This window comes from Kwoniella shandongensis, chromosome 9 (assembly GCF_008629635.2).
Source record: "Kwoniella shandongensis chromosome 9, complete sequence".
NCBI lineage: Eukaryota > Fungi > Basidiomycota > Tremellomycetes > Tremellales > Cryptococcaceae > Kwoniella > Kwoniella shandongensis.
Genome location: NC_089295.1, coordinates 23,773 through 41,931, shown reverse-complemented (window position 1 = coordinate 41,931; position 18,159 = coordinate 23,773). Strand labels below are relative to the sequence as shown.

Below are 18,159 nucleotides of genomic sequence, written 5' to 3'. Positions count from 1 at the left end.
GTGATTCGTAATGATAATAATGCATGCAGTCGCAGGATAGGATTGCGTCCACCCCTGACCGAAATTGCGATACTGTACGTACCCTCAGCGCGTCGCGTCACTCTGCAAAAACCCCGATCCTAATCTTATCGCATCTCGTCTGATCACTTCATCACTATGTGGTCGTGTCTAGTTTCTTGTTTCTGAATACGCTTCTCACTACTCTGAACCTTACCACTGTTTGCGGTCGACTTTGAACTTTAACGACACAAGTAACGCTGCAGAATATATCACTAAGAAATCTCCGATGCATGCAAGAAAGAAGAAAACAATCGCCAATACCGCCCTATACTCTATGAGCTGAGACAAACAAGCTAGTCGATGTGAAAATTACCATGCGGGTACTGTCTAACGTTTTAACATGTCCTTTTAATGCTTTTCTATACCTTCTCCCCCCTCTGAGGCTGTTTGGACTGTATCGAACCCCTCATTTAGATGCTATCACAAAACAATATGTCAGTCCAAATATTGCTACGTTCATCGTACAGACCGACACTCACCTCATGACCGAGATGATTCTAAATTCTTTACCTCCCGTAGGGTCTGCTGTCTCCTTTAACAACTCGCAATGTAACATATGATCTCCGGGTTTGAGATCATCCCGAATAGTCGCGGCTCTGCACATGCAACCCATATCAGTCTCACTGTTACAGACCGCGCGCGTTCACATCGTAAGTCGTCATAACAGTTACTCACCGTCCAATGTTGTATGGTTCTTTCCAATATCCGTCCAACCTCATCGCCTTGCCTGTATCATCGTCGATCCAGCATTTCGCCGAACCCAGATTGTACTGGTACGATCGGAGATAGTGTAATTGGACTGAACCGAGTGTCGTCGAGATCTTGAAGCTGACTTTGGATCCTGGTTCGTTTGCAATAAGATAATGCTTCTCCTTCCAATTCCAGTGTTTCCTATCGAGTCAAAAAACACAGCGAAGTCAGTATGTCACCCTCCTGAGACGTCAGGCCACACCGCTCACCATCCTTGTTGCTCTGTGGGCTTGAGAGGATGTTGCACCGCGTTGGCAGAGTAGCATTGTGGTTTGAGGGTAGGCATGATGTTGGCCGGGTTGAACTTGGCCATGAGGGGGAGCTGTAGGATAGATGTCAGATGAAGACTCGGTTGGACTATGGAACGTGTGAACTCACTAAAGGTAAGTCCTCGATAGGATAGATTGAATCGATATCCTCCAGCTCGGCAGCGTCCAACCTCGATTCGATACGTTCCATCTCGCAAAGCTGAGCGTCGATGTATGCGCTTCCAATCTTGCCCATGAGCTCGTGACCTTGCCATGAGAGCTACAACGAGTGACATATCAGCACCAAGCCATGACAATCGCCGCTTCCTCATCGCCGAATCCACTCACATGTCGCAAATCTATCTCATCGAGAGGATCCGTCCATTCCATCTTCTTCACTCTGTTATGGAACAGATGTCTGACCATTGTCGTGTTCTGCATGACCTGAGGGAGGATAGGGTTTCGGATGGATAGAGTAGGAATATCGTAGAATTGCGCGACACCGTTATGCTATAGATGTTCAACAAGTCTTAGCCAGGTTAAATCGACAGTTGTCAAATGTGATACGCACCAAGTCACCACCGTTGGCAATGTACTGGAACATAAGAGCGAAGACTCTGTGCGTGAGGGAGTCTGACATTCAGCATTGTTACGTTTGAACCACGATCAGCAGTAAAGCATGCTCACTGTAAGTTCATGACAGCCGGCTTGTTAGGCAAGTCAAGCAAGCCTCGGATTAGGAGTTCGTAGGTGTTCATATTTCGGATAAGCCTGTGTAGAAGTTAGCGACTTTGTAATGAGAAGCTGCTTTCAAATCGCGCAGGTCATACGTACACCTCATCGTTGATGGACAGCTCGATGAGCACCAAGTCGACATCCTCTGGAATATGTTCGTTGAAACAGAGGGAGAAGTAGTCGGTACCTGTGAGAGGGCAGGTCAGCTTTGGACTCTAGCGAGATCCACTATGTTGCCTTCGATATCCTCATCGACATTCCGGAACTACTGTATGACTTGCTCTAGATAGCGACACGTCGGAAAACATTACTCACCCATTCCACCTTGAGCTCCATTAATAAATGAGTTCTTTCCTTCAGCCTTTCCGCTCTTTCCAGTGACGATGCCCTTTGACGAGGGGAATAACGAGTCGAGATGATCGAAGACGATTCGGTTAAGGTTTTTGGGAGTGTGAGGGTTATCGCCGTCCGCGGCGTCGAGACCGTGTCCTTTTGAGACTGTGGAAGGTGATTTGGATCGTGCAGGAGAGAGAGGAGTGGAGAGTGATAAATAAAGGGGAAAAGGGAACAAGTAAGTGGTGTACTTTAGCAATATCCTTTGGATTACCTTGTCGAGACTGTGACTCACCTGATCCACCAATGACACCAACCGTGAACGGTTCTCCCCGCTTCATCTTGGCCAGAACCCGTCGAAGTCGGTTGTTTGAGCCTGAATATCCCACCGCCTTCCTCAAGTTGAACTCGCTATCGAAATTGATTCAGCCTCGTTAGTGACTGTCTCGACTAGGTGGAATCGATGAAGCCGCAACTTACCCCATATCTTCACATAACGCCGGATCCACCTCGCACATACTACATCCCACTCTTCTATTCTCCAGCACCGCCTGTCCAGCTAATGGACCCCCTGCACCACCTGGTCTTCTCAACCAATCGTACTCTTGGACTTTGGCCCAAGCGCTATCACCTATCAGACCGTGTGCCCTCTCGCTCGGCAAGAAGAGTACGATGAGGACGATGAGGTTTAGCGCTATCGATAGGTTGAGATAGAGCTTGGCGTTGTTCCTAGAAACTCTCATGATGTTGGATGGTAACAAACTTCTAAGCCAGGCGGTTCGAGAGCTAGTGAAGGTGTCGCTGCCGATGCCGTTGCCGATACCGACGCCGTTAGCTGACGAGGTTGATAGAGGGTGGTGATGGGTATTAGCGGACCGTTCAGGAGTGTCGGGAAGAGGGGAAGGTGAAGGTGATATGGGATTGGGGTATCGTCGACGATTCGATATGGAATGCGGGGCAGAGTGCTCGGGTCCTAAACTGATTGAAGGGGCCAGGGACGCAGACGAGGGAAGTTGGTCGGCTCCGCTCGAGGGTGTAGGAGAGAGTTCGAGTTTGTTAATGGAGGATGGAGGGATGTATTCGTTGTTGTAGGCCATAGAGTAAAGATCAGGCCCCGTTTCACCAACGATGGTAATTGACAAAAGAGGGGTATATTGGGTGGACTGAGCCGACTTTGATTATGCGCAGCAAAGGAAGATCGTATTGATGAATGTGTGTCTGAGCGTGTCCGAGCGAGGAGGATGTGCCCAAGGGATGGACGCGTTCGAAGAGTAGTCGTGTGCTTGAGCGTGAAGTGTTGTTGTACGCTAACGCGACAGGCAGTATGATGTGTGGATGTGCGTGTGATGCGAAGTGAAGAGTTAATGAGATGTGTAACTCTGTCAAAAGTGTCGAGAGGTGTATGGTGGGAATGGTGTCAACGAGAGGGAGAGAGAGTTAGAGAGACAGGGACCAAAAGATAAAGTTACTAATTGGTGCGTGGCATGGTAACGCGGCTAAGATCTGATTCGTTTCTAGTAGATATACGATTGCACTGTACAACCTCTTATAGTCGACGCATGCATGAAGAGAGAACAGGAATTGGACTCTCTGCTCCTCTCTGCCTACCTGTCTTGATGCATACGGTACTCGTGCAATTTCAGTAGTGCAGCCCACCGCACCCACACCGTTACTACCACTCCCGATCAAAGTCCAGATCCGGCTAACAAACTGAATGGCATGATCGCCACGTGGCAGTCACTCACCAACACACCCTTTTCCCTAATTCGGTCGTTCAATTGACCATGGAGAGGTATTCTCGCTATTTTAGGAAGCATGAAAGGCTGGGCAATCCTCGCTTCGTTCCCCTCATCGCTGGTGAACTCTGGTTCAATAGTGTTAGGAGAGAAGAGGTGACTCAATACTCACCACGCAGTAGGAAAGATTAGCACTATGATGCTTGTATAGGCAGGCCAGTTGTCCGTAATGCTGTGCTTGGTCGTTGGAAACACCAAAGTGTGTTTGTCGTTCACAAGCTCAAGCCAAGCGACGAAAAAAGGATAATACACTGCGAGTGACGTGAAGACAACATACTACAAGCACAAGCATGCGATATACATTCTATTCTAAACACCCGAACCATGTCTTGGCTGTAAGATCTAAACCATCCAAGGACTACCAAAACCCTCGTGCCATAGGAGACACATGATGACTGAATCACGCCGTCAAGTCCACTTGCTTGACGCTCGTCGGCCCCTTTCTCGCTCTCACTTTCCTCCCTAGTCTTGTCAACAAAGCCCGCATCATCTCCGCATTCCCTTCATATATCCGTCTATGATACTCATCCCACTGTTCTTTCGTTCCCCCATGATTCGTCACCACATCACTTCTTGGCTGTTCCACCAAGCTATCGTCCGAATACGATTCCAAGCCTTGGTGCCATGCTGATGGGCCCGGCATACCTGGTAAGAGCACACGTGGTGGAGATGTCGTGAATTGACTGGTGTAAGGATCGATACCTTCTCGAAGTAATCGGATCGCTTCAATCTCACGTAGACCGGCAGCTTCGATCTGTATCGCGGGGACTCGCAAGAACTCGTATGCGTTCAACAGCAACTCGGAGCCAAGAATGGGAACCTATTCACATCATTTAGCTTGTGTGCAACGAAGGTTTTGTGCAAGCCAAGGGATGTCGCAAACACTTACACGACTGACGATACCTGCAGGTATGGCAGAACTAAGTTTCCTCTCGAGATACGTCCAACCAATAAACGCAGGGAGAACCATGTCCCTAGAATAGCATCAGGACCGACCTTCGCTAGTCGTACAAGATACTCACATGGATCCCAACAGTCGATAGAAATCAGAGTAGGGCAATCCCGAATGGATGAATACCATATCCCGCATTGGGTTAGGGATTTCGAGCTGTGATGTGGGTGCTAACGATCCGATGAAATGCGCCGTGACGGGTGGTCGAGCGGGGTTCTTCGCCGAAACGTATGTCGAGTTTGGCTCAGTGGAGAGTGGGAGGTATCCCCAAGCGGCAGGATCAGCTGCAACGAAGCCAGCCGGTGTCAGCTTCCACTTTTGTTTCACGGATATCTTCTCCGGTAGCATACCTTGAATTGCCTCGTGGAGATCTTTGATGATCGGATTGTAGTTCCTCCGCCATGTCTGGATATTACCGAGAATTGCGAGTCGTGATGGGATACGTTCTGGTCGTTTGGGGAAGTATTCTGCGACTTTGACGAGTTCCGTGTCTGGTAAGGAGGCTGGGTCGATCGGGAACAACTACAGCACAGGAATGGTGTTCAGTGTATATACGAGACTGTTAAACCAGTATGTGCCCACTCACAGGAATGAATTCCTCCACCTGAACTTTTCCCCAATTGAGATCTCTTAGCCTATCTGCCCATTTCAAAACCTCATGCTGCAAGAACCTCTTGACATGTTTGCTCAGCGTGAGATACGTCAACCTATCCTCTGAAGCTGCCTTCTCCCAACTCCTCCTCTCATCATCGCTCAGATTCTCCAACTCGTGCAACATGCACACCACCTCCATATCCGTATTGGCTTTCATCGCGTCGTAAGCTGGTTTATTCCTCGGCCAATTCCAGAACGCATGGTCGCATGAGACGTGGATGGTGATGTCGATAGAATGGGAAGAGACCGCGTCGGCATACGTGCCGTCGGAGAAACGGGTCGGCCAGGTCGTGTAGTTCATGCCGGATTTGAGGACGTCAAAGTAGCCCCAGCGAAAGTTATCCCCTGCGCGTGCAACCCAGTAATTAGGTCATGTTTTTCCGATTCTAGTCCGATTCTAGAGCTGGGTGCACATGGACTTACGGTACAAGGTGAACTCTACGCCCACATCGATCAACGTCTTAAGCACAGCACCCACAACCTCTACATTCGCTAGATTAGCACCGAGCTCGCACTATATGAGCAACACAGCTTGCTCACCCTCGTGAAACCCCGCATGCTCCAAGACCGCTATTTTCAACCCATCCAGCTCTCCAGCCTTTTCCGCCTGTCTATCCCTTATATATTTCGGCAGATCAAATGTCCCCGTCTCGACGAACGTCCCTTCCAAGTCCGCATGTGTCGTCCTCACATTCCCAGGTAAAGCGGGGTTCTTCGGCAGGTAGTCGTGCCAGTCGACATGGGGGCGAGAGGTGAGGGAAGATGTGTTGTAAAGGACGAGAGCGGCGGTGAACAGGAAGAAGGGTAGTATACGACGGTTCGTCAGGTAGCGAGAGAGTGACATGGTGTGGGGAGAACGAGGGGGCTGAAGGAGATGTAATGTATAGTATTACAGCATGGGTAGATGGGTAGATGGTAGGGGATACGGTGTACGCCTCGTTTAATGGTCCCCGGCAGTCTATACACAATATTCGGTGTGCTATAATGAAGTTCTGTGGTTATTCACAGGTGGTTCACTATCAATCTACACGACAGAAACGATCCCATCTCATCTGCGAACCCAAATAATAATCATGATAATAATAATAGTGAGGCTTAAACGGGATCTCTCTATCAAGCAAGTCGCGTTCTGCGTGCCTAATTCCTGTTTCTATACGGCCGTTTAATGTCCGATCTGGTATTTCGGTAATCTATTCATAACTTTATCATCATGTCATCATAAGTTACATCTGTAGATACCCTGGCGACTGGTAAAGTCTGTTTTGCCGAGATGAAAGTAGCTAAGAATAGAGCAGAGCCTTTGCTCGAAGGCATCGCTTGACCCTCGATCGGGGGAAGAGAGAGATGCCGCAATTTAATGACATGGGGCTAGTTGTTGGGCGCCGCAGCTTTGTCAAGAGGACGACGAATCACAGTGTTCAGAGAACGCCGCCGGTAAATGGGCTCCATACAGACTACGTGGGTTCATATGGGGCTAAAGTGGTTTCGTACGGTATGATAGTTACCAAATGCTGATGCCGAAAGGACATTCTCTTCCACTTTCTCCATTACGTGTGTTCGTTCAGCTGGAATTTGTGACGAATGAATGAGTCATCGACATTTTCGCAATTCCTTTGTCATACTTGTCACTATTTTGGAGTCTAGAACACAATGTCGACAAGAGATTCATTGACCAGCGATACGCCTATGACGACTCAAGCTCACGACGTGATGATACATGATAAAGCTGGTCAAACGCATCTCGAAGCTGGACAACAAGAACACCCCTCTACAACAACGGGCACACCCACTGCGCTTGGTGGACACGCTGTCGAACTGGACAAGGAAGTTATCGATATCTTAGCTGAGAACCATGCTGTTGTTTGGAAGAAGGATGAATCAGGTAATCTCCTGATAAGGAGTTTACATGGTGATCCGCAGAGTCCGAGAAGTTGGCCTAATTGGAAACGATACGGTATCGTTGGTCTAGCTTCATTGCTCAATAACTTGGTGAGTCGCATAAGCAATACGTAGTACATTGACTGACTAATGAACTGTGCTCTTGATAGGTATGTCTCTGTGTATCAGGATACAGTACAGGTGTAGAGCAGATGGAAGAAGAGCTAGGGTTCGGGTCCGAGCTCGGAACATTAGGTCTGAGTCTTTACATCGTGCGTCAGCTATTCCATCCCACTGTCATATCATGCACCGTCCAACGTCGCTGATTCCCGACTCGCTGTTGTGATATCGGTAGCTCGGTTTCGCTGTCGGTAGGTGACTTCTTCCACATACAGTATCTTCCGCAAACTCAGCTGAATTCACGCCTTCTTCGCAGGACCCATGTTCCTCGCCCCTCTGAGTGAGTATTGGGGTAGAAGACCAGTCTACCTCGTCAGCTGGACGATCTTCACCCTTTTCCAGATTCCCGTAGGTCAGATTGCCCAGGAAAGGAGAGGGAGCGCTGCGAGATCTTGCCTGCTGATGTTGGTCATCCGAAATAACAGCTGGCTCTGGCGAAAAACTTGGCTACAGTTTTGGTCTGTCGGTTCTTCCAAGGGTTGGCGGGAAGGTATGTATCGCTCATTGCATAGCAAGACAGTTTCCATATCGCTGATCATGAGCCTTCGCGAAGTACTCCCCTCGCCAATACGGGTGGTGTCGTTCACGACCTTTTCGGTATCGACGAGGGTGAGTAGATACTCTCGCACGTCAGGCTGTGCTTGTGCTGACGATTATATCTAGGCGGTCTTGCGGTCGGTATCTACGCGTTGAGTAGTGCGGACGGGTGAGTGTTGCTAAGGAGAATAACGGTCGGACTAAAGCTGTGACCAATTCAGACCACCCCTCGGAAACGTCCTTTCTGGATTCTTGGCACAAGTGCAAGGTTGGAGATGGTTATTCTGGGCCTACGTGAGTGGTTATACTCCCTCTCAGCCTTCGGAGGTTTGAGACGGATTATCGCTGACCTCTTCCAGCTAATCATCTTCGGCTCGTTCATCAACGTCATCTTTTTCTGCATGCCCGAGACGCGAGACACCATCATTCTCAGCAAAAAGACCGCTCATCTACGACATCATACCAATCTCCCCTTTTATGGCGAACACGAGTTATCGAAACAAGCTCCAGGACATTTCTACAAGGTCACCATCGTTCGACCGTTCAAGTTCTTGTTCACTGAACCTATCACGTATCTCTGTGCGGGTATCAATGGGTTTACGTTCGGTATGGTGTTCCTGAGTAACGAGGCGTTCCCCCTGATCTTTGGGAAAGGTAACGGTGGGCATGGCTGGACGCAGTGGGTCGATTCGTTATCGGAGTATTCAGAGGATGACAGCTTATTATGTTCTTCCAGCTCTGGTGTAGTCAACCTCACGTATGGCGCCTATGTCCTCGGAGCGGTGATTGGCTTTGCCTTGACCCCTCTACAAAACTCACGATACGATCTCGCCCGTAAACGACTCGGATATTCGGACCCCGAATCAAGATGGTGGAGTGCTTTATGGGCAACACCGTTCATGCCGATTGGATTGATGATTGCAGCGTGGACTTCGTATCCTAACTTACCTTGGATCGCACCGTTAATCGGTTTCACCCTGTTCGGTTTCGGATTGTAAGTGATGTCGGAGTCGAACCGATCTCTGGGTGCTGATGAGGCAAACGCAGCTACGTGATCCTTGCAGCTATTCTCAACTATGTCGTAGATGGATATGGTCATTACTCAGCATCGGCACTGGGTGGTGTTGTGTTCGTAAGAAATATTGTGAGTGACCTTGGTGTAGCTCGAGCTACAACTAACTCGATCCGATATAGGTTGGCGCCATCTTCCCCTTATGTGAGTAGACCCTTCAGCATCTTGTTGAGTTAGCACTAACAATCTGTTGCTAATCAGTCGCGAGCCAAATGTTCAAGGGAATGGGTAATCAGTGGGCACTCTTCCTCCTCGCCATGTTATCGTTCTTCCTCGTACCTATCCCCTTCTATCTATTCCGCAAAGGCAAGGATGTTCGAAGGAAATCACCGTATTGCGCGACTCATTTTGGGGAGGGTGAATGACTGGATGAAGATTATACCCTAGCATATGGCAATACGATATAGATAACTTGCGGTAGACAAGAGAGCATTCATGGGGTAACATAGGCAATGTGTGAACAACATATATGTCGTCGAATTGCATGCATGGTACAATGATATTGTCGTTCGAGTATCGTTATGTGTATGTTAATCTATCCGACTTCTATGTCTCTATTAGTCTACCTTGATAGAGTTCGAACGGTGCCGGTATCCTCACGGGGCAACCTCGAAATCACTATATATCGTCCCGACCTTGTCACAATCCTTCTCCCCTACCCAGACATCACAAAGCGCATCGTGTCCTTGATAAACATCCCTCGCTATTGCGATGGTCTTAAAACCCAACTTCCTATGTACTCGTTGGGAGGATACGTTATGAGAGAGATAGGCGGAACAGAGTTGGCCTGGGAAATGACGGATATGTGGGGCCGTACGGAGGATGGTTCGTCCGGCCGCCTAAATGAGCATAATATGAGCTCATAGTTCATTCATTGATTTGAGACTAGGTTCACTGCCGAATTCGAACAATTTGACGGCAATACTGAAGAGGGGGAGGGCGTGCCACTGAGACAGGACGAAGTGTTGGAGGGTATATAACCAGCTCACCGTGATCAATCCTTTGCCTTGATACGCCCCATCAATGAAGAATGTCAATTGATATTGTGCCTTCTCGGGAGACAACAACGAATTCTGCTTGATCAAATCTGGTCTTTTATCGCCAAAACAATGATAATTTTCTCGACCAAGGGCGAAGAAGCCGATAATAGGAGGTGAAGGAGCATCGAGGTCTCCTATTCGGCGTATGACTAAACCAAGAGCGAGATCAGCGCTACCTCACTTCTCAAAGGTCACTCATACATATACATCATGCGACACTGGCGCCCAGACTCACCGTAATAAGGATAATCGACGAATCTAGGACCTGTCATAACGTTATCTATCCACTTCTGCGCCATCTCCTCTGTCATATGTCCTTCTGCATAGCCCAGCGTCGCTTTGATCTCCGGCTGATTGACGATAGCAGGTAAGTGGTGAACATCCGTAGGGAGATGGGCGGTGAGACAGTATCCCTCGTGAGGTGAGAAAAGGGGCACATAGGGAATGGGGCCGTCTACAACGAAGGAGGGTGTGAGTGTCATGCTTGGGAATCTACGTTGGGAGTCGAGCTATGAAGGTAAAGAGTGATGGCGAAGACAGCTCAATCGGGTCTAATTATGGGGCGATTCAACCTTCATCCTTCTCTTTTGTTCAACATTGCACTCGGTCTTCGGCGGTACCTTGATCCGGAACGAGGAAAAGCACTCCATGTGCACAACACGTGCGCCTTGCGGGGCAAAGACGTGCATGCCGTGCGGCGCGGTGCCTGCCTGCTGTCGGTCAATGTCAACAAACAGGGGGTGCGTATCTCGTCTCCGTGTTCGGTCTCCGCCAATCTTCATTGCACGCGTGCCTGGAGAAAAAAGACGAATTCCGCGGATCCCCTTCACACCATCAACACGAGATACTCATCAATCTGTCATCTTGTATGTTGCTTCACGATTCATCGGCATCACAATGCAGCTCGACAACGAACCACCGAGACCGGACGATCAGAGCTTGGAAGCTTGGAGAGAGTTCCTAGAAACATATGCGAATGGTGCGATACCGTCGGATCACATCCCGCCCCTCCCCCTTCTCTCCTCCTCACCGTCGACGACAACGACGTCAGAATCCTCTTTTCATGATTACGAACAAGACGATACTATCGGTTCCGACTTTGACCATCCTATCTACGATTGCACCGAAATATCTCCTGTGACTGCATATCGAGTGAGAGAGTTTTACAGACGGAATCGATTTTTACCACCCCCGAGAGCACCCGAGGAGAACCTACGAGAGCAGATCATACAGGAATATGATCTATATTCAGATAAACAGGTGAAGAACATCCAGTCGGCGATGGACCTGGTACAAGCGTTCTTCGGAGGGATATGTACGTTTACCCTGTTTCGAGATAACATCCAGGAGTTGGTAGCTTGTGCTGGTCATCCGGAGATATTCGAATCGCGAGGATTGGTCCGTGGAACTCGATTATTGCCCGAGACGAGTCTATGTGGACATTCTGTTCTCTGTAACGATCCAAATAAGACAAATTACATACCGAGCTTGGAGGACGATTGGCGATATCGCTGTAACCCATATGCGATAGACAAGGCTTCGGGCGGAATCAAGAGTTATCTCGGAAGTGTCGTCTCGCTCAAAGTTGATCCGGCTTCTACTTCGACCGATGACAGGGTGGTCAGTGTCGGCGTGATCAACTCGATGCATTTCGATTATCTCCCTCCGTTGAACGAACAGCAACAAATGGTACTGGGACATGTCAAGGGAATGTTGGAGACGCAGCTGAGGGCAACTTGGGAAGGTCATGAACGGACAAGGGAGGCAAGAGCGCAAAGGGCTGTTTCAAGCTTTATCGAAAGTACTCTGGTCGACTCAACTCTCAAGCTGGCTCATGTCAATCCCCCACCATCGGAAAGTCAAACCGTAGCGAACGGCTTACCGCCGGTGTTGGAGCCGATTGCAAAGGAGGTTCCGTCGCTGGGGGAAAATCCGAAGCAGGGTAGCGAGACAAAGGTGGATGCGTTGCATGCGAGTGCTCATCTAGCGGCAAAGCATATAAAGACGGTGCTAACGGAGATGGATAATGTGACTATCGTAGATCTCCGTTCGTTGCATCCGGTGGTGAGTCGTTCGAATCTCCCATCCCTTCATTGTTCTAGCTGACATGGGATTACAGAAAGACAAGGCCGGGAAGACATCATTCGTACCGACCAACGACTCCAACCTGCCCCTAACGGTGCTCGCATCAGAAAGTAAAGATCCCAACACGCCTTCTTCCAGACTGCGGAATAGTGATGCGTCGATGGCCATCATCCAATACCTCAATCGACATTCGAACCAAGCCATTGCCAGCTTTGACGACAAGACCGAAGCATCCGGTCTGGAGACGTACCTTCCACCCAACACCCGACTGCATATCGTCATGCCCTACCTCACAGGTGACCAGCCACTCTTCATGTTCATCCTCACCACTATTCGAGTAGCCTATCCATTGAAGGCTAGACGAGTCGGCTTCTTGAGTTCTATAGGCGGAGTCCTTCGCGCGCAGATCTTGCAAGCACGGGTCATCGAAGCCGATGCAGCGAAGACCGCTTTCCTCTCTTCGATCAGTCACGAGCTTCGAACTCCCATGCATGGTGTCTTATCGGGTCTGCAACTCGTTCGGGAAGCGGTGACTGACGAGGACCTGGGCGAGGTGGAGCGATTGTTGACGATGACAGAGTCCAGCGGGTATGCGTTACAGCATATCCTCAATGACGTACTGGATTTCGGATCGATTGCGAATGGGAAGAACGGTGCGACGAGGAGGAGCTTGACAGATTTGGCGAGAGCGACGTTGTCTGCTGCTAAAACATGTTCGCGAGGGATGGCGCCGGTGGTGGATGGGTCCAAGGTGGATTTGATTGTGGAACTGGAAGATAGGGATTGGCGCGCCATAGTCGACGAGCCAGGTTTTCAGAGGTGAGCGGGAGGGGTATATACGTCAACAGTTGATGTAGGCTGATCACTCTCTGCAGAATTCTTTTCAACGGCTTGACAAATGCTCTCAAGTTCACCAAGGCCGGACGTATTACCCTGTCATTGACATCGTCGCCAGACAACCATAACATTGTCATACGAGTTTTAGATACCGGACCTGGCATCGACCCCAAGTTCGCTGCGAAGGTGTTCGAACCATTCACAAAGGCGGATACATTCACTCCCGGAGCTGGGCTGGGATTATACATCACGAAATCACTAGCGGACCGGATGGGCGGGACCGTCACCTTGACTTCACGACCGGAAGGAGGTGCAGCATTCACCGTTGTCCTGCCTGTCGAACTGCTCGGTACGCGTCCGGCAACCATCAGGACTACTCGACATGCTGTGGAGAATGAGGTCGTTAGATCTTATAGCAGTGATGGAGATCTGTCTGAGATCCCGGTGCGCACCAGAAAATCGCTGAGAGACTTGTCGATCGTAGAACAGGTAGATGCGGTACTACCCGAGACACCAACGGTAGACACGGATCCGGCAGAAGTAGAAGCGACCGCGATCAGAGTGCTAGTCGCCGATGACAATTACATTGGGCGGAAGATTCTCCTAACGCTGCTCGATCAGATCGCTCGAAAACAACCTGTCGTATCTGCCCAAGCGGTAGATGGAGTGGAAGCAGTTGAAAAGTTCAAAGAATTCCAACCTGATTTGGTTCTGACGGACGTCTCGATGCCTCGGATGGATGGTGTCACTGCAGCGAGCGAGATGCGGGATGTGGAGACGGGCAAGACGTGGTCAAGGCCGCGTTGTCGAATTTTCGCGATTACAGGTTTGGGATCATCTGATCCTCGAATGAAGATGGATGCGTTGAAAGGGTCCGCAGCATTGGATGGATGGTTGATAAAAGGTCAGGACAAGTTGTCAAAGATCAGAGAAATCGTTTCGGACGTCAGACAGAGTCGTCAGGTGACGTTGTAGTGGTGTCACTACCAGGACGCTGTAGTAGTATATCAAGTAGGCACATAGATGATCGTTCGTTCAAGCATTTTGGTTGTATTTCCTTGAATATGTATGTACAGATCCCACTGCGCGCTACGGCCATTAGTTCATTTTAAGCTTGATCTATTACGTTGATGATAACATAACTCACCGCTTATTGGCTATGCGGGGTGCGTACTTGGCCGTGCTCGTACCGTACACTGGGTTCTCATATGGTTGGAAGCTAGCCGCGTGTGTGTACGTGTATATCGATGGGAGGAGGGCCGATAGTGCAGCTCCTAATGAGCCCCTTGACCCCTGCAATTATTAATGTGTTGTGGAAAAACGTGTATGCTCGAGGATATCGCTGGCTTTGAACATGTGTTTGTTTACAATCTACAATCCAAGGGCAAGATGACCCTGCGCCTGACTCTACCAATGGTGTTTAAGAATGCAATCAGGATGCTGCGGTGTGTGAAAGATCGGAGCCGAATTGTGAACAGGGATCATTGCAGCCAAGGACGCATATCTGTCTACAGTAGACGGTGGAACAACAGAGGAGAGACGGGTGCCTAGGCGGAACGATAACTTTGGTTTTCAGTCTAATCACATGATGGGACTTTGCCCAGGAGTTGCATAACAGACACAATTAAAAATCATGTAACACTTTCTTGTCGCTTGGTCGGTACACCTGGTCCATCACGGGAAGCAGCAAGCAAGAGAGTGGAACAAGGGCGACGGACAATTTCTGCATGCATGGAAGATATATAGACTGTCTGTCTCTTTCCACGTACAATCCTTCCTTCCCCTTAGTTTAATCAACTTATACCCACCTACACACCATGGTCCATAGACATAACACCTACGCACCCGCCGAGGTCAACGAGACTCAGCTCGAAACACTCAAAGCTATTTGCGACACTCTCTTCCAATCACATACAGGTGAAGAGGCAGAGAAAATCAAGGCAAGATTACCCAAGGATGCACCAGAATGGCAAGCCGCAGCGGGTCAGTACATGCGCGTTGATTAATTTTCTCATCACTCAGTCTGTCATCGTCTGTCCTCACAACATTGTCTCATATTCTGCTGACCATGCTCGACCTCATACAGTCGACGAATTCGTCTCCAAGTCCTTTACGGAGATCGACGGGGCAATTGACCACCTTCTGCAGCTGATCGGGAGCTCACTCTCGCCTACTGTCAAAGCCGATCTCCTTACGGCATTGACCTTACTTTCGACTACCGCGGGAACCTGCATCCTCGCCGGTGGCTACCTGAAACCCTTTGCGAAATTATCCGTCAAGGAAAGGGAGGCGATCATGCAATCATGGGGGAGCAGTAGAATCACCATGCGAAGAGGCTTGATGAGGGCTTTCACCGGTGAGTGGGGTACCATGCTCCGACAGATCATAAAGCTTTTGGTATTCGCCCTGACACTTCTATAGGTCTTTCCCTCTTCTGCATCTATGCATATTCGGATCTCCTCTGTGACGCCATCGGATACCCTTCGCCGAACCGACGAAAGCTCTACAAGACCCTTGAAAAGCCCAAATTCGCCTACTCGTTCATCACTCCTCGCGCCGCGGTAGCGCCTTCCACCATCCCGGTCTTCAACACCGAAGTCCTCATCATCGGTTCCGGCGCAGGTGGCGGTGTCGCCTCCTCTCGTATTGCCAAGGATTACAAGACCCTCATCGTTGAGAAGGGTGTTTACGCGCCCACCGGCGAGAAGTCTCGAAGTCAACATGAAGCGTTCGAGGAGTTGTTCCAGAACGCTGGTATCATCGCGACCGAGTCTGGTTCCACCACCATCTTTGCCGGGAGTGTCTTTGGTGGCGGTACAACGGTCAACTGGAGTGGAAGTTTGAAAACGCAGCACTTCGTACGAGATGAATGGGCAAAGGAGAAAGGGTTGGAATGGTTCCTAAGTGATGGGTATACCGAGGCTTTGGATGCAGTAAGTTTAGTTTGATAGTCACACCGCAAATTGTCCAACCCCGCTGATCGTTAATAGGTCTGCGCTAGGATGGGGGTCTCTGAAGCCCATATCAAGCACAGCAAGTCCAACTCGAAGCTCATCGAGGGTTCAAGAAAGGTTGGCTATCACGTCGACCCTATACCAGTGAGTACTGATTGTCCATTGGATAGTAGTCACCACTGACAACACCCAAAGCAAAACACCGACGGACACGAACATGCATGCGGTTTCTGTTCATTCGGGTGTAGGTGTTTCTCTCAGTCGTCCATAGATTCCTTCATTGATTAAGCCCTTCAGGTCCGTATGGCGAGAAGCAAGGCACAGTCGAAACCTTCATGGTCGACGCTGCTAAAGCTGGAGCCGAATTCTTGACGGCAGCTCAGGTTCACCGATTGCTCTTCATTGCGCCAAATGACACCGTTCCCACATCCATTGTAGGCAACCTCGACGACCTCACTTACACCACTAGTCGAACCAAATGTATCGGTGCAGAGCTCGATTTGGATGATGGCAGCAAGCTTGTCGTACTCGCTAGCAAGTCGGTCGTCCTCAGTGCTGGAAGCATCAACTCGCCAGCCGTTCTCCTCCGAAGCGGTTTGAAGAACCCCATGATCGGCAAGAACTTCCACTGTCACCCCTGTACATTCGTGACCGCGTTGTTCGATGAACAGATCAACCCTTGGGATGGAGCTATCATGACTTCGGTGGGTCCGCTCTCTTTCAAAATGGAGTCTGCAGCGAGCTGACCACAACGCACTAGGTGTCCAACGTCGTGGAGAACAAAGACGGTACTCACCACGGTGCCAAGGTCGAGGTTTGCATGTCCATGCCTTCTAGTATAGCTGGAGCCCAGGAGTCTTGGTTATCCAGTGCCGACCACAAGAGTGTCATGCTCGAGTACAACCATTCCTTGAGTTTCATCACGCTCGTCCGAGATCGAGACAGTGGACAAGTCTTCATCGATGCGAACGGACACCCGCGAGTCAAGTACGACATTTCAGCGTACGACGGAGACTCGAGCGCTCGAGCTGTCGTCGCCGCAGCAGAGATCTTGCTGTCCACCGGAGCGAAGAGGATCTCGACGAGTCAGGTCGGCGTGCCAAGCTATATCGCCGAGCCAGGTCACAAGGGTCTCATCGATCCCAAATTCAAGGCTTGGGTCGCGCAGGTCCAAGCGGCGAGCATTCGACCTGGATGGGCGGGCGTCGGGGCGGCGCACCAGATGGGAACGTGAGTCGTCTTTGAGGCTGACTGAGCCGTGCTGATGGTTTGTCCTCAGTTGTCAAATGGGTACTACTCCGTCGACCAGTGTCATTGACCCTCGAGGACGGGTGTGGAATACGTCAAACCTGTATATTGCTGATGCGGTGAGAAATCTGGTTTGTGTTCTTGACAACGTCCGCTGACCAAGTATCAGAGTGTCTTCCCGACGGCATCCGGTGTCAACCCCATGATCACAACCATGGCTTGCGCTTGGAGTATCGCTGGTTTCTTGCTCGAGGACTTGGCAGCGGCGTAGGAGGGGATACGCAGGTAGTGATCATCCCGTGATGAGACGAGGATTGTATGCATATAGTAGAATGATCACAGAATCGGTAGCAGCTCGCTCGCTCGCTCCCAATTGAAACATCACATGTCGTTGCGCCAAAGACGTGCTTATCAGTGATTCGTCATGGTCGCACATGATTCCAGCGTCTCATCTTTTTGTTACCGGGATTCCGGGAGGTTCGGGAAAGCCAAGCGAAGCAATTCTTAGCGGAGGATTACGTGATCACTATTCTATTTGGCTTTTCTGATCACCGTCCTATTACATCCCGTTGTCACCTGAGGAAGCTAATAGGTTGCATTCTCCTTTCACCTGAACACATCCGTTATCGCTTTTCGACCCATGCGGCGCCCTTCTACTGGTATTTGATCGCCGAGTGGAGCTCACGTTACCTGGCATGGCGCAAAGACGTGTTTGAGTGGTTGTCGCCGTTCTCTGCGAGGGCTTCTCTCAGGACACCCTCTGGGACGAGTAATTCAGGTCCGGACCTTGCAAATTCGAG

General features: G+C 49.9%; 6 protein-coding genes across 6 annotated transcripts; 3 read left to right on the top strand and 3 right to left on the bottom strand.

Annotated features, from left to right (window-relative positions):
* Positions 1 to 535: 535 nt before the first annotated feature.
* CI109_104975 (uncharacterized protein) lies at positions 536 to 3,223 on the bottom strand (the record flags this gene model as incomplete). Its single annotated transcript, XM_032007810.2, has 11 exons — positions 536 to 656; positions 736 to 951; positions 1,020 to 1,132; positions 1,189 to 1,338; positions 1,407 to 1,568; positions 1,630 to 1,675; positions 1,746 to 1,829; positions 1,893 to 1,980; positions 2,109 to 2,291; positions 2,422 to 2,537; positions 2,607 to 3,223. The coding sequence occupies 11 exons, from the start codon at positions 3,221 to 3,223 to the stop codon at positions 536 to 538; spliced, it is 1,896 nt and encodes a 631-aa protein (XP_031857894.2).
* A 1,099-nt stretch (positions 3,224 to 4,322) lies between these two features.
* Positions 4,323 to 6,842, bottom strand: CI109_104974 (uncharacterized protein; the record flags this gene model as incomplete). Its single annotated transcript, XM_032007809.2, has 8 exons — positions 4,323 to 4,742; positions 4,812 to 4,896; positions 4,945 to 5,158; positions 5,225 to 5,396; positions 5,461 to 5,873; positions 5,952 to 6,011; positions 6,069 to 6,393; positions 6,768 to 6,842. The coding sequence occupies 8 exons, from the start codon at positions 6,840 to 6,842 to the stop codon at positions 4,323 to 4,325; spliced, it is 1,764 nt and encodes a 587-aa protein (XP_031857893.2).
* Positions 6,843 to 7,178: 336 nt separating this feature from the next.
* On the top strand, positions 7,179 to 9,560 carry CI109_104973 (uncharacterized protein; the record flags this gene model as incomplete). Its single annotated transcript, XM_032007808.1, has 13 exons — positions 7,179 to 7,517; positions 7,577 to 7,678; positions 7,762 to 7,777; positions 7,843 to 7,934; positions 8,012 to 8,076; positions 8,140 to 8,195; positions 8,250 to 8,292; positions 8,345 to 8,417; positions 8,483 to 8,802; positions 8,860 to 9,117; positions 9,171 to 9,267; positions 9,318 to 9,339; positions 9,397 to 9,560. The coding sequence occupies 13 exons, from the start codon at positions 7,179 to 7,181 to the stop codon at positions 9,558 to 9,560; spliced, it is 1,647 nt and encodes a 548-aa protein (XP_031857892.1).
* Positions 9,561 to 9,791: 231 nt separating this feature from the next.
* CI109_104972 (uncharacterized protein) lies at positions 9,792 to 10,885 on the bottom strand (the record flags this gene model as incomplete). Its single annotated transcript, XM_032007807.2, has 4 exons — positions 9,792 to 10,034; positions 10,185 to 10,384; positions 10,471 to 10,744; positions 10,856 to 10,885. The coding sequence occupies 4 exons, from the start codon at positions 10,883 to 10,885 to the stop codon at positions 9,792 to 9,794; spliced, it is 747 nt and encodes a 248-aa protein (XP_031857891.2).
* Positions 10,886 to 10,958: 73 nt separating this feature from the next.
* Positions 10,959 to 14,132, top strand: CI109_104971 (uncharacterized protein; the record flags this gene model as incomplete). Its single annotated transcript, XM_032007806.2, has 3 exons — positions 10,959 to 12,299; positions 12,355 to 13,139; positions 13,196 to 14,132. The coding sequence occupies 3 exons, from the start codon at positions 10,959 to 10,961 to the stop codon at positions 14,130 to 14,132; spliced, it is 3,063 nt and encodes a 1,020-aa protein (XP_031857890.2).
* An 842-nt stretch (positions 14,133 to 14,974) lies between these two features.
* On the top strand, positions 14,975 to 17,630 carry CI109_104970 (uncharacterized protein; the record flags this gene model as incomplete). The annotated part of the gene is made up of 9 exons (XM_032007805.1): positions 14,975 to 15,140; positions 15,244 to 15,513; positions 15,579 to 16,090; positions 16,148 to 16,255; positions 16,307 to 16,355; positions 16,409 to 16,815; positions 16,872 to 17,341; positions 17,391 to 17,478; positions 17,529 to 17,630. 9 exons carry the CDS (start codon positions 14,975 to 14,977, stop codon positions 17,628 to 17,630), a joined length of 2,172 nt encoding a protein of 723 aa, XP_031857889.1.
* Between the last annotated feature and the right edge of the window lie 529 nt (positions 17,631 to 18,159).